At 49.2% G+C, this 12,840-nt stretch overlaps 6 protein-coding genes across 6 annotated transcripts; 1 reads left to right on the forward strand and 5 right to left on the reverse strand.

Moving 5' to 3' along the window:
• Positions 1-309: 309 nt before the first annotated feature.
• Positions 310-1,453, reverse strand: PEX2_021670 (putative mitochondrial phosphate transporter Pic2; the record flags this gene model as incomplete). Its single annotated transcript, XM_016739442.1, has 5 exons — positions 310-361; positions 416-539; positions 595-1,245; positions 1,306-1,311; positions 1,363-1,453. 5 exons carry the CDS (start codon positions 1,451-1,453, stop codon positions 310-312), a joined length of 924 nt encoding a protein of 307 aa, XP_016599352.1.
• Positions 1,454-2,475: 1,022 nt separating this feature from the next.
• Positions 2,476-3,278, forward strand: PEX2_021680 (uncharacterized protein; the record flags this gene model as incomplete). The annotated part of the gene is made up of 3 exons (XM_016739443.1): positions 2,476-2,554; positions 2,615-2,710; positions 2,803-3,278. 3 exons carry the CDS (start codon positions 2,476-2,478, stop codon positions 3,276-3,278), a joined length of 651 nt encoding a protein of 216 aa, XP_016599353.1.
• Positions 3,279-3,590: 312 nt separating this feature from the next.
• On the reverse strand, positions 3,591-5,325 carry PEX2_021690 (putative C6 transcription factor; the record flags this gene model as incomplete). Its single annotated transcript, XM_016739444.1, has 3 exons — positions 3,591-4,355; positions 4,427-5,220; positions 5,295-5,325. The coding sequence occupies 3 exons, from the start codon at positions 5,323-5,325 to the stop codon at positions 3,591-3,593; spliced, it is 1,590 nt and encodes a 529-aa protein (XP_016599354.1).
• An 851-nt stretch (positions 5,326-6,176) lies between these two features.
• On the reverse strand, positions 6,177-8,338 carry PEX2_021700 (F-box/WD repeat-containing protein; the record flags this gene model as incomplete). The annotated part of the gene is made up of 4 exons (XM_016739445.1): positions 6,177-6,377; positions 6,430-7,141; positions 7,192-7,832; positions 7,889-8,338. 4 exons carry the CDS (start codon positions 8,336-8,338, stop codon positions 6,177-6,179), a joined length of 2,004 nt encoding a protein of 667 aa, XP_016599355.1.
• Positions 8,339-9,411: 1,073 nt separating this feature from the next.
• On the reverse strand, positions 9,412-10,600 carry PEX2_021710 (Mn(2+) transporter ATX2; the record flags this gene model as incomplete). Its single annotated transcript, XM_016739446.1, has 2 exons — positions 9,412-9,589; positions 9,639-10,600. The coding sequence occupies 2 exons, from the start codon at positions 10,598-10,600 to the stop codon at positions 9,412-9,414; spliced, it is 1,140 nt and encodes a 379-aa protein (XP_016599356.1).
• Positions 10,601-11,321: 721 nt separating this feature from the next.
• PEX2_021720 (RTA1 domain-containing protein) lies at positions 11,322-12,359 on the reverse strand (the record flags this gene model as incomplete). Its single annotated transcript, XM_016739447.1, has 3 exons — positions 11,322-11,537; positions 11,585-12,129; positions 12,179-12,359. The coding sequence occupies 3 exons, from the start codon at positions 12,357-12,359 to the stop codon at positions 11,322-11,324; spliced, it is 942 nt and encodes a 313-aa protein (XP_016599357.1).
• Positions 12,360-12,840: the final 481 nt, after the last annotated feature.

A 12,840-nucleotide genomic window follows, 5' to 3' on the forward strand; every position in this document is an offset into this window, starting at 1 on the left:
TGCGAAGGGGTGATGTGAAATATAGAAGGAGGAGGGGGAGCAAAGGATCGGGTGACACGTAGTGTGATATATTATATCTAGCCTTGATCGTGGAGGGGTCGTTGGTAACGAAGGTGAGTCGATTGACTGGAATGGTGTCTCTATTGAGAAGTGCTAAAGCTCGCCGGCAACAATGCGATGACCTCCAACATTATTCTGCCCCGATACTAAAGGCGGTCTACACAATATTGTTTAACAAATATTTATCCATTTAACTCCCTGCTATATACAATTGCGCCAGAAAATGAAACTCCTATGAACCATGACTATCTAGTGACCACCAGTGGTGGGAAGACCAAGGAACACCTTGAAAGAGTCGTAACTGAAGAACGTTAGTGTCGCTGTACACGCAAATCAGGACGGAACCAACACTTACATGAGCCATTGGAAACCGGTCAAAGTGCCCAACATCACAATACGGACAGGCAAACCGTTCCATAGGCCAGAGAAGCCAATGTTCCCGTAGATCCGGGACACAGCCGTCATCGCACCCTCGCCGGCTACAAACGGGCAGTTAGCATACATCAAGACTGCAGCTGAAAGAAAGAAACCCACCTTTACGATCAGCATTCAATTTGCTGACCATGACATCTGCCGGATGGCTAACAATAGCACAGAAAATTCCAGCAATGTAACCACCCAAGAAGCTAACACCAGTTTGTGTCAATTGGCCATACTCCTCCTTGGGTTTGCCCATAGTGCGGTAGATGAGCTTGACCGTCTCCTCAAAGGTAGCAAACTTGGTCATGGTATAAGGGATCTGTCGGGCCCATAGAGGGTACAATCCCTTATACAAACCACCAAAGCCCTCCTTGGCAACGATCTTTCCCCAGCCCTCACGCAGGCTAGAAGCATATGGCGGCAGTGTGGTCTGCATGCGGACCTTAATAGCCTCCATGGGACAAAGGGCCATATCAGCAAAGAACTCAGCAGAGGCACTAGCACCGAGGAAGACCAGGGTGCGGTTGGATTCCGGGAACAGCTGGTTTCCATACAAGTGCTTGAAGTACTCGTACAGACCGTACTTTCCGGCACCCTGGAGGGAGTATCCCAGGAAGGTGGGGGACCAGCCAAAGAAGACACCGCGCAGGCCTTCCTTGGAGAAAATTGTTCGCCATGCTTGTACGTTGGAGGTGTAGATCTTTGGATCAACCTGGCGACGGCATTTCACGAGGTCGAGGGGTGTTACGGCTGTGTGGGTTGGTCCTGTGTGGAATTGGGTGTCAATTGAGTGCGTTAGTTGTTTATTGGAAAGCTGTTACTTACCACAAGCTGGATAATATTGTTAGCGTGTGCCTTGTGAGATAGGGAGCTTGGACATACCGATAATTCCGCCGAAGCCACAGCTGAGGAAGTACTTGAGGGAGTTGGGCTCGATCTTCCCAAGAGGAAGCTTGCGTTCCTGTGTAGCCATGGTGTATATTTTTGTAAATGCTTGAAAGAGGGGAGAGTTGTAAGATCAATAAAACAAAAAGAGTACGGAATAAAAAAGGTACAAAGTTCCAAGATTGTACCTTGGAAGACCTAATGTCGTCAGTGACCGAACTGGGCTTATCTCTCCGCACTTCCCCTTCCCACTTCCCGAACCTTTTGAACGGACCAACCTACTACATCCGTACTCTTTACACTATTATAAATGTTATTTACTTTGACTATACTCAATCTCTGGATATTTTGTATTCTTTTGCAAATCAACTGATAATCAAACTATTCACTATGATCCCATATCGATGACGTCAATGATATCCGGCTAGCTCGGTACTGCAGAAGTATACTCCTAATACTACGAAAGCCGACTTAGCCGGAGTGCTCATGCATAAATAGTACACAGAAAGCTTCAGTGAAATTAAGCTTTTCAATAAAATTATGAAACCGTCTTATCAAAGCTGACAGCTGGATTAATAGATCTACATGTGTGTATCAATTTGTTGAGCTTTTATAAGCTGTCTAGCCTTGGGTTGTAGCGAGAATACAGGGTTCTGCCTCTCTCTTCCTTCTACCATCAATTATGTAGATACAAAACAATATATATATATATATATAAATAATCCCTGGTTATACATAGAAAAGTCTCTTGCACAAAGTAGGCTTTTTTACTGCTTTCACATACATAAAAAAGGACATTTAGAAAGAGCAGCTAAAAAAAGACCTCTCAAAAGACCAGTTAGAAAGACCTAGTGAAACGACATTATAAGGCCGCAAACGCGGCCGGCTATTCTTGTATATATAAAGCTAAACCCTAGAGATGGAATTGTGCCGAGAGGTGTTGAATGCTTTGGATAGTACAGGAAATTTCGGCCATTCCTCTGCCAGTGATGACTTAAGGGATTCCACATCCCAGTTGTTTATTCAAAAAGGAGACTAGCTTTCCAAACCAGACTCGAGACATTTCGACATATCTCAGCTCCCATCGTCCTACAACTCCAGACGACAGCCATGCGTCGCTCGACTCGTTCTAACCCCAACAATGGACTGACGGAGCCATCTGCTCCCGAGGAAATAAGATTTGCGCATGGTGTTGCCGAAGAAAACGCAAAGAACTCTGATGGTGCTGATTCGAAGTAACATGCACTAGAAGAGTCCCCGAGACCAAACTATCCCGTGATTCTGCAGCACGGCGATACGGATAACACTGACGACAATGCTGGTGATATTCTATACCGTCGCCACGGTAAATATGGGACTGGTGTTGATATCAGGTAGAATTCTTTGGATTTTGCGGGAAAAAGTAAGACCCTGACCCATTAGTTCGGGCTTGTATAGCCGCTGAGCTTCAAGCGTCCGACCTCTCAACAGACGAATACACACCCTCTCAGCGTGGACTGCGTTCCCCAACAATTCAACGTGCAGAAGCAACTTCACGTGTGCGCGGAAATGCCGTCTCAAAGGGGACCCCCGCTACTCCGAAAGACACAGACGAAGAACAACCCGCTAAGCGTCGCAAGTCAGCGGTCGGTCCCACAAAGGCCAGCGAGAATGCCACCAAGGACACACCTCCTAAGCTCAAGAACGGAGGGCTTCCATTCAACACAATCTGGTACAACTCGCCTTTTGAAGACCCCGAAGTGTACCGCATGAAGGATAAAGCCCATGCCCTTGATACCTACAACGATCTTGCAGAGATCATCGCACGCGTCACGGAGGATCATAGCCGTATGAAGGCAGCACTGCTTAAGAAAGGGTTTCTGCCGGAATCGGATGACGAGGATTCGGAAGAGAACGTGTTTGCTATGGACTGAACGTACTCGGAGGGTTCTAATGTTTTTTATTGATTTTGAAATATTCTTAGACTGACTTAAAGTCCACCTAGCCGTATTGTAGACGGTCTGGGTGCTGGTCTGACACCGTTATGCCTTCGTATATCATACATATCCTTCACCACTGGAACTGTCCAAAAGGGCTTGTTCCTTTTAAAACAGGTCCTGCTAATAGCCGATTGATCAACTCATTGATACCGAGTGACATTGGCACACCTCTCACAGCGTAGCGCGGGTAATGGGAACTCCAAAACCCCATGCATCAAGTTTGAGTACCAAGATTCCTCTTGCGCATCATCCTAATCTCTGCTCCGCCTCACGAGCAAGAACCAACGCCAATTTAATGCCCAGTGTAGACCCGATACGCGACAACACAGTGCGGATCAGCTCCGCCTGCGCTGGAGTCGGCATGCCGGAGGAAAGAATATACCAGAGGGGCCATAGCAAGCCGTAACCCTGCGCAGCGCGCATTTGCCACGGGCTATCTGATTTATTCGGGCGGCCGAGGGAGTCGACTTCAGCCAGCGCGAAGGGAATGCTGCGACAGACGTCTGCGGTCATTTCGCGGATGATAGCTCTCAGAGCTAGCTCGTCGAGAACTGACTCGGACTCTGCTTCGGAACTGCTGGTATTTTGGTGATTGGAGAATTGCTTGTTGGCTGCTTTGATAGAGGTGAGTGTGCAGTTTAGGCCGAGGAGAAGCTGCTGTACCATCACGCGCACTGCGCGGTAGTAGTTCCAGACCACGACGTTAGAGATGCGCTTGTAGGTTAGGAGAGGCTCACCATGTGGTGAGTAGACAACTAGTGGGAGCCATCGGTCTGGGAGGGTCTGTGTCCACTGGGAGAGTTCGATATCACACTCGCGGCCGGCTGTGATCCATGATTCAACGGTAGCTTGGTCTGGGTAGTTTGGCGAAGAGCTCATGTGTAAGAACAACTGGCAGAGCTTCGATACAGAGAGAATGAGGCGCTCGGTTGGTTTGTTGATGTCTAGCATGCCGAGGACCAAATCGATATCGCAGCGGGGTTTGTCTCCCAGGGCGAGGATTTCAACATACTAAGCAACAGTCAGTCTCAGACCAATATTCAGTTACAGGTCCCGATATCAAAACATCACGTCAAACCTACCGTGTGGGCATAAGCGAAAGTAAGCATATCTCGACCACGAGGATGATCCATTAGGGTGTTTCCACGGAGATTCGTCAAGAACTCAAACCCAGCCGTATGCGAGCTGAACAACCCATTCCGCTCACCCGAGATATCCTCATACAGCGAAAGCAAAACAACCGAAGCAAACGTCTCATCTTTAACTGCATTAGCTGGCGACGCCAGCGCCTCCTGCAACCCCCGCAAGGCCCGCCCATAGCCCTGCCGCGCCTTATTCATGAGAGGTGGCGCATTCCTCGCATTAGCAAGGGTCATTAGTGCCGTGGCCTCGACCGCCCAGCGCAAACATGAAGACGGCGATTCGCCGCTCTGGCGACCCAGCTCGCGCGCGTACAGCGGGGGAAGATACTCGAGATGTCCGCCGTCCTCGGAATCGGCTTTGATGGTGTACTGATCGAAGAAGTAGCACAGTGCTCGCTCTTCCCAGCTGGAGTCAGCGGGCGAGTATAGCGTCAGGGTAGCCTTGCCATGGTGTTTCCCATGTGAGCTTGCACGTTGGCGGTGCGAGACGGCTGATATTGATGAGTCCGAGGTTGAGGAGCTGTCTTGGCTGTCGGTGTTGCTGTGGCCATTTATATTGGCACTGTTTTTCACGAGCCGCTCGACTTTCTTGGTCTCGTTGCGAAAGACAGCATCCGGCCGGTACCCTGGACAAGGCCGGCCATAGATAATGCAGTTCCGGCACTCCGGGTGCGCTTCATCGCACTTGAAGGGAGAATATTTAGCATTCGGCTTTTCAATAAATACAATTAAGACTAGATAGTATAGACACAACGCATGTTCATTGGCGGGGTACATCAAAAAACAAAGATTGAAGCCCGGGGCATACCTTTATCTTCCGCTTGCGACACAGGTAACATCCGGTACTTGGTTTGCCCTCATAGACCATTGTTCACCCGCGGGCAGTCGTCTGAGAAACCTCTAAGACTTGCGGGTACTTCGACAGAAACTGCAAAGGGGGCTGTGAGTTACAGAGAGGTCGGATTCGATCTGGGTTCCACAAGGTTCAGGACGGCCGGGTGTCATCGGTTGTAACTGGATCAAGTCGGCTGCCTAGTCCAAGCAAAGCACATGTGCATCTTAAAGGATGCGCGAATGACTTTCCTAAAGCAAATTTCACGTTTATTTAAGAGACCGATGTTCGTGTTAAGGTCTTAAGAGACGTTAAGTTCCATTTCCCAAACCCGTGGCCGAGTAACCCGCTTAGTCATTCACCATGCCGGCCCCGGGGCAGGTGAGGTTCCGCGGAGGTCAAAAACGACGCCTTCGACATTTGGGAATGTAAACGAGATAGATTTCATCGAAATAGATGGTATATAAATCACATTCCAAGTGTGTCCAAAAAAAAGGTATCATGTACTCAACCACAAAATACTCCGAAATGGCCGATATGAAATAAAGACAGGTAAAAAAAAAGGATCAACACACAACTCCAATATGGCAAACTTCACCAGTCTGGACAAGAAACCAAGACACAGTAACCAAACAGATTTGCAACACCAAATATGCAACCGCTTGGTGCTCTAGAAACACCTAGGGAGGAACGCCGGCAGCTCATTCTGAAGGCAAAGCACCCACTGTTGACAAAAACACACCGCGCTCAAAAGGATGGGGAGATAAATATGACAAAATAAATGGATATGCGTAATCGTTAAGATGGCAGGATATCAAAACACATTTGGATCAGGTCAGACCAATAAATGCTAGGGGATTAGGAGGAGGGTGCATCTGGCATAAGTGCATCGCTATCAGTGCCTAATGGAATTGATGGTGGGGGGACGGAGCAAAGGGTTCGACGTCGCGTTGGAACGGCCAGCTCGCGGTCACCAACCGAGCTGATGCCTGGAGTGCTCAAAGCACTCTCAATGGCTGTGTCATCGTAGTCTTCTGGTGGTGGAGAGAAAGACCAAACCTGCGACATGTATTAGAAAACATATTATCATGAAACGGATCATCGCACGTACCTCCATAACTGTGCGGCTAGACCGGCTCGCCATAATTACTGCTTTTTCATCCTCAAAAGCAACCCTCCAAACCGCCTCGGCCGGAGTAGAAAGCTCCCGCAACAGCTGACCAGTCTGTAGATTCCAAACCTTGACACGGCCATCACTGCCACCACTGACAATGCGGGTCTTATCAAACTGAAGACTGGTGACACTGTTATCGTGGGCCGCAAGACGATGAATCGGCGCCATCTTGGTTAACGACCAAACACGGACAGAGCCATCGGAGCCACCTGTGACTAGTGTGTCGTCCCGCATCTGTAGCTGACCAACCAAAGACGTATGGCCTTGTAGAATTGCGTGGCACTGCCCAGAATGCGGGTCCCAGATCCGGACGCTAGTATCCAAACTTCCCGTCGCGATCCGCCGGCCGTCAAAGGCAATAGCATATATTTGACTAAAATGTCCTGAAAGGGTGCGAAGACAGCGTCCTTGAGAGATGCTCCATATCCGCGCAGTCGTATCATAACTACCCGACACGACTAGATCACCATGAATGGCCAGACACCGAACGCTGGCTTGATGCCCAACGAGGACGTTGCGACATGTCCCAGTGGCCAAATCCCATATACGAAGGGTGGTGTCTCTGGATCCTGAGATTGCTGTGTTCCGATCTGACATCTTCAGGCAACGGACGGTTGATGTGTGGCCTCGAAGGAGATGAATCCCCGCCCTACCATGCATTAGTTTTCGTTTGTGGAAGTCCCGGGGGTTATGTCCTACCCAGTAGCCATGTTCCATACTCGAACTTCGCGATCGCAGCCTCCGCTGACCAAAATGTCATCCCATGGGACCATCGCCCATACTCCCATCACATGGCCTTGGAGCGTCTTCTGGTTGTCACCGTTGGTATCATAGACGTGGATCTTCGCATTATCCAGCGCGACGACAATGTACTTTGGAGTGAGGTGAAGACTCGTCACCACACCCTGGTCAGGGGTGATATGGCGTTGGGTGCAGCGACCACCTTTGTTCCACGCCGACTCAACCATGTATTTTTGTTTGAACTGTGAACGGTATGAGACCGGCCGGGTTCGACGTCTTCGGGAGAAGCTTGTTGGAGGCAACCATTCTCCGGAAAGCGTGCGGGGAAGGTCCGGTGCGCTCTCGGTGGCGTGGCCATTTGACGCTGTCAAGCGCCGCTGTAGCCCGCTGAAGGTGCGTGCGCCGGAAGCCGAGTCTACGGGGTGGGCGGCGAAAGGGTCGACGAGGTCCCCTTCATCTTCCAAAACCCGCCGCACCGAGTATGCATGTTTCTCGCATAGGTTTTTCCAAGTGATGTCGTCGTTTAGTAGTTCTCGCCAACGCCGTGATACTTGTGAAGCTCGGGCGAGTGTCTTCGGGTCGTCGATGAAGGAGAGAACCTAAGTAGACTCAACATTAGTTCTGAAGTAGTAAAATAACCGACCGAACGGCTCACTCTTAAGCATAGCTCATTAGGGAAGACCTGAAATGGGTCTTTCCTCAATCGAGGACCGACGTAACTCGACACAAAGCTCAGCTGCTGACTATCGCATACATCCAGAAGGCCCTCCAGGAGTTTCTGTTTTCGGGCGTTGGATAGAGTACTGAAGTGAATGCGAAGGTTTAACAAAAAGCTGGTTTCTTCATCGTCGGTCGAGTGCCAAGTTGGTGGTCGTTGATGGGGGGTAGGGCTGGGCGCGGGTGTCGGGGGTGATGCGGGCGCTGAAGGAAGTAGGTTGGCGGGTAAAGGAGTGACAGTTGTCTTGGTGCTAAGTGATCTGGATGGAGTGCTGGCAAAAGTAGTGACTGGATCGTGGGACAGTTGGTTATGAGAATCCAACTGGTCTGATGTGTGCGCATTTGACCCATCTCCCATGTCGCTGAATGATGCCCGATGGGAGTTCATGGCGACAGAACAGGGGGGAGACCGCCACAGTCGAGTATGGTCCTCCCACTTGTGCGGTTTGTATTTATTAATGTGACGCCCTGAGCCTCCTAGCGTTCACGGCCGGCATATAGTTGTGAGTGAGACTGGGAGTCGGGTGTATTAAGATTCGGGGGTATGAGGAGAGGCTGGCGAACGGCCGAGGGAAGGAGGGAGGTGAGACCAATAATCCTCCGAAGGTATCGAGGCCGCCCGTTTTTTCTTTTTTTTCGAATATATTACTTTTTTTCCGTTTCTTTTCATTCAATCAAAGTTCAAAGTCAACTTCCAATGAAAAAAAACTGATGAGGAAAAGGGACAATTGAAGCGGAGGTGTCGTGATTCTGACAAAGCATGGCCTCTCCGGGACTAATCAGATGAGGATTATATGGATCTTATGCATCCGGCACAGATCGACTCTTTTCTCTGCATCTTTTTTGCCTTCTGATTTGCCTGATATTTTCTTTTGGGGGTTCATGGCAAAAGAGGCAACGGGGAGGCGTCGAGAACTTAAATTCAAGATGGTTTGGCCTGAGACCAAGTCATTAATCTCCTGGGCTGAATATCGTGAACTATGAAAGGCAACCTGGTATTCTCGATGCTCACGATTCTCACCACACTTGGGACAATATAGACCCACGGCTTTGGATTGGCATGCGGCTATCGGAATTGGACCATGGGACTTGTGAACAACGGGATGATTCAGACTGACGAAACTGACGAATTTTGTCATCACTGACATTCTGAAAAAGATAAACTACCCCCTGGGGAATTTAAACGTCGGGGGGACCCTGTCAGGCTTTAAATAGGGCACAGTGACGCTACGTAGATGTGATCGTGAGATAGTGAAATACCATGCAATTATGACCAATATAACACTCAGCAGTTATACAAGGAAATCTATTCAAACATATCCTCCCTTATCTCAAATTGTCTCAGCTACAGCAACCCATCTCCCAACTGTATCTTGCAATGGGTATAAGCCCTCCAAAGTCTAGTTGAACGGCGAAAATGTAAAAGAATCATGGCATCCAAGGAATACACAAGGCACTTGCCTAGTGAGCATGTCCGATCTGCAAGAATAGCGGCAAGATCATGCCCAAAACAGATGCAATCAAGTCTCTCATGGACTTGTCTGACCCATTTTGGTCTCGGTCACCATATCCGTTGATAGGGAGTTCGCGCGGGGATGAGCCCGGGCCGTTTTCTTGCATTGTGTGCATCGCAACATACCTATAGAGATTAATAAAAAGATCAATATCCTCGGCAAAAGAAGACTCACAAAAAGGTACCCCCGGAGAAAAGCAGTAGCATTCCAGTGCGCCAGTGAGTGCCTGCCTCATCGGCACTGGAAGATCCCATCATCTGTACAAAGAGGAAAGTGGCCAAGGCACCAAAAGGAGCTGCCAGACTGAAGACCAGCAAATGCGCCCTGGCGGTGCGACTTGACAGCCCTTGCTTGAGTAGGATGGACGTCAACCCGAAAGACGCCGGAGCCTTATGCACCATGATCGCCAAGAAGATAATGAAACTGAGCCCGGCATCCGAGCTTGAAGCGCCTAGAGCAATACCGTCCGCCGCGGCGTGGATCACTAGGCCGGTCGTGGTCGCAAAGCTGTGGCCACGTCTGGACGCGTGGTTCGCATCAAGGAGTCCACCCTCGCGAGAGGGGGAAGAACCCCGTCGCAGCCCAGATCCAAGGTTATCCAAAGAGATATGGTAAGGGGTCCGTTCGTTTTTAGTCGGCGCTGCGAATTCGGGCAGTTTATCGACGAGGTACATTAAAATGAAACCACTGATGAGGGCGATTCCAACCCATGCATGCGGCGAACTCTCCTCCTCTCCGTGAATTGTTTCCTTGCCCGTTGTTTCACCCGCCGAATCCTCGCTTCGGATATAAAGTGTTTGCGACTCGGAGAGTTGGTCTCTTTCCGAAAGGAGACCTGGAACAGGGGCATCGGACGATAGGTTTGAGGCGTTGTCTCCATTGGGGCCAAAAGTGGCTGCCACGGCTGGGGCCTGGTGCTGCCATTCGATAGAGGTAGCCCGTGTGCTGTGTTGCTTGCGAGTGAGGGAGTTTGCACTGTAGAGAGTTTCAATGCCCTCGGGGATAATGACGATCAACGACGTCCCCACCAAAACGCCCATACCAATAGACGATATTAAGCGGAGTTGAGAGGGGGACAGTGTAAAAGCCAGAGGTAATGAGCCGACGACAAAAGATCTGCCAATAATTCGGAGCATTAGCTTGAATCCAATTGAACCTTAGGTTCCCAACCACAGGTAGCTCACGTAATTGCCATCACAATGCTCAGGGCGAGCAAAGTGAATAGTCCCTCCATAATGATCTCGCAGTTCACTCTATAGACTTTCTATCATGGTGAGTGGAATTGCAGAGAAGGTCCAGAGAGAGTCTGGATAGAGTGTGTGGTTGCGTAAGAGGCCAAGGTGGTGGAAGGATCCAGGTCGGGGGACCCACGTAGTTCAGGTACCGCTTTCAAAACATACTAGGGGGAAGTATGCAGGATATGCAGGACAACATATGGGTATTTAGAAGGGATTTAATTTGATAAGGCCCTTGAAAAACATGCATACAGGGCTTAAGGCTGATTATGGAACATGTAATCCAACTTATTTATGACTGTTCCCTAGCCACACATCTGACTTACTGGACTAGTTATACAGGGCCGAGTGCAACCATTCTTGCTTAAATCGATTTGCATTTGTCCCTATTTTTTTTTTCTTTCGGTCTATATTACTTTAATTTATTTCTATAGTCAATAATAATCGAGTTATAATTTAACCGGGCGAATTGTTCAAGCCAGTCAAGCCACCAAGCCACCGTCGGCCACATTTTCACATTGATACACTATGCTGATGTAAAGAACACAGCAGTCGCCCATGCTCCACTACAATATGCAAAGATCGCGGAACATAGATCGAAGGCTGATCTACCCCGCAATCCTTATAACATCCGAATCTCCGAGTCACGGCTACTGTGCGCACCCTTTGGCAGTCGGAAGCCCAAGTATGGCAAATATCTTCCTGGGTGCCAGTAGACGAAAAGCGCAACACAGGGGTAGATGCACAGGGCATCAAAGACATACAAGGGCCACTCATTTGTGCTCAAATATCCCTTCGTGCCTTCGGTGAATTCCACAAGTCGATAGATAGACCGAACCTAGTACAAATCAGCGAGTGAACAGCAGCTGGAAGTGAAGAACTGACAAGAATCAATATCGTGGTGAGGTTGACTACTCGCAACAGAGCGGGCCAGTTCTTATCTTTGACTATGCCGCCAATGATGTACTCCTTCTCTCCAACATGCTCATACCTCTCATCTAGAGACCCGCTGAAGCGCTTGGATGTGAAGTTGAAACGGACAGCTGCGACTGCGAACAAACCAAAGGCAACCAGCTGGATAATGACACCTACTTGCGCAACGTGTTTTCCCGTGTTGAGTTTGTCTTTTGCATCCTTATCTTTGCCATCAACTGCAGAGATCATCACCGCACCGCCAAGCTGGAGTAGGAGAGCAACAACGTCACACCCGACGAAGATGGGTGTAATGAATCGGGGAGGCACCCAGCATAGTCGAAGCGTGCGTGCCTCTTGGGGAACGACAAGAAATAGGATACGACCGAAGATGATGTAGCAACACGCTGCCATGAGGACGGGTGCAAGGATGACGAGTGAAAATTGAAGCACGTAAACAGGTCTCTCTAATGTGTTTTGGACCGAGACGCATCGGGCAATGTAGCCGATTGCTTCCACTGAGTTGTGAGTTAGCTTGGGTAAATGACAGACCAAATTTACACGTACTGACTGCTGATAGCACCATGACGCTCCAGACCCAGGCCCTGTACCAGATCCATTGGATAGTCGTCAACAGAAAAGCAATGGTGTACAAGACAGCGGCAACAATTGCCACTGCTAGGGAGGGGTTATAAAGGTAAAAAGGAGTTGTCGTCTCGCTGTGCGTCGCACGGCTAATGAGAGACATTGTAGATGTTTGATCCAGACACCCACGTCTGGGATGATTGAACGTGAAATCTTCTATCTCTCAATGTGGTCTCTGTCTTTAAGAGAGCTGTAAGAGAGTAAAGAATTCCTAGAGAAAAATAAAGCCAAAGTGAAAGTTGGTAGACTTTCCAACAGGGGAGGTTTTTCTGCTGAGTGCTGGACCTGTCAATTGTATTGCGTTTGACTCTTTAACTCTCGGCTCTCGGCGCCATGAACGATATGCACCGACGTCTCACGCCCTAATTCCCGGGTAATCGGGCTCCCGTGAATACAAATACTAGCAGGTTTAGGCATCTATGTGCGAGGTATGCACTATGTTTATAGAGTAAGCGATGAAAAGGTTACCCGATTAGGAAAGGGCGGTGCCAAGAATCTGTATGGTGGAGACTCTAAGCCCCAGTCATCGGGCTACTCAATCTCCCCGGTGGCCGATTCTCACGAACTCTTTTATTTATAATAGA

The sequence above is a fragment of the Penicillium expansum genome (genome assembly GCF_000769745.1).
Source record: "Penicillium expansum strain MD-8 chromosome Unknown contig58, whole genome shotgun sequence".
Classification (NCBI taxonomy): domain Eukaryota; kingdom Fungi; phylum Ascomycota; class Eurotiomycetes; order Eurotiales; family Aspergillaceae; genus Penicillium; species Penicillium expansum.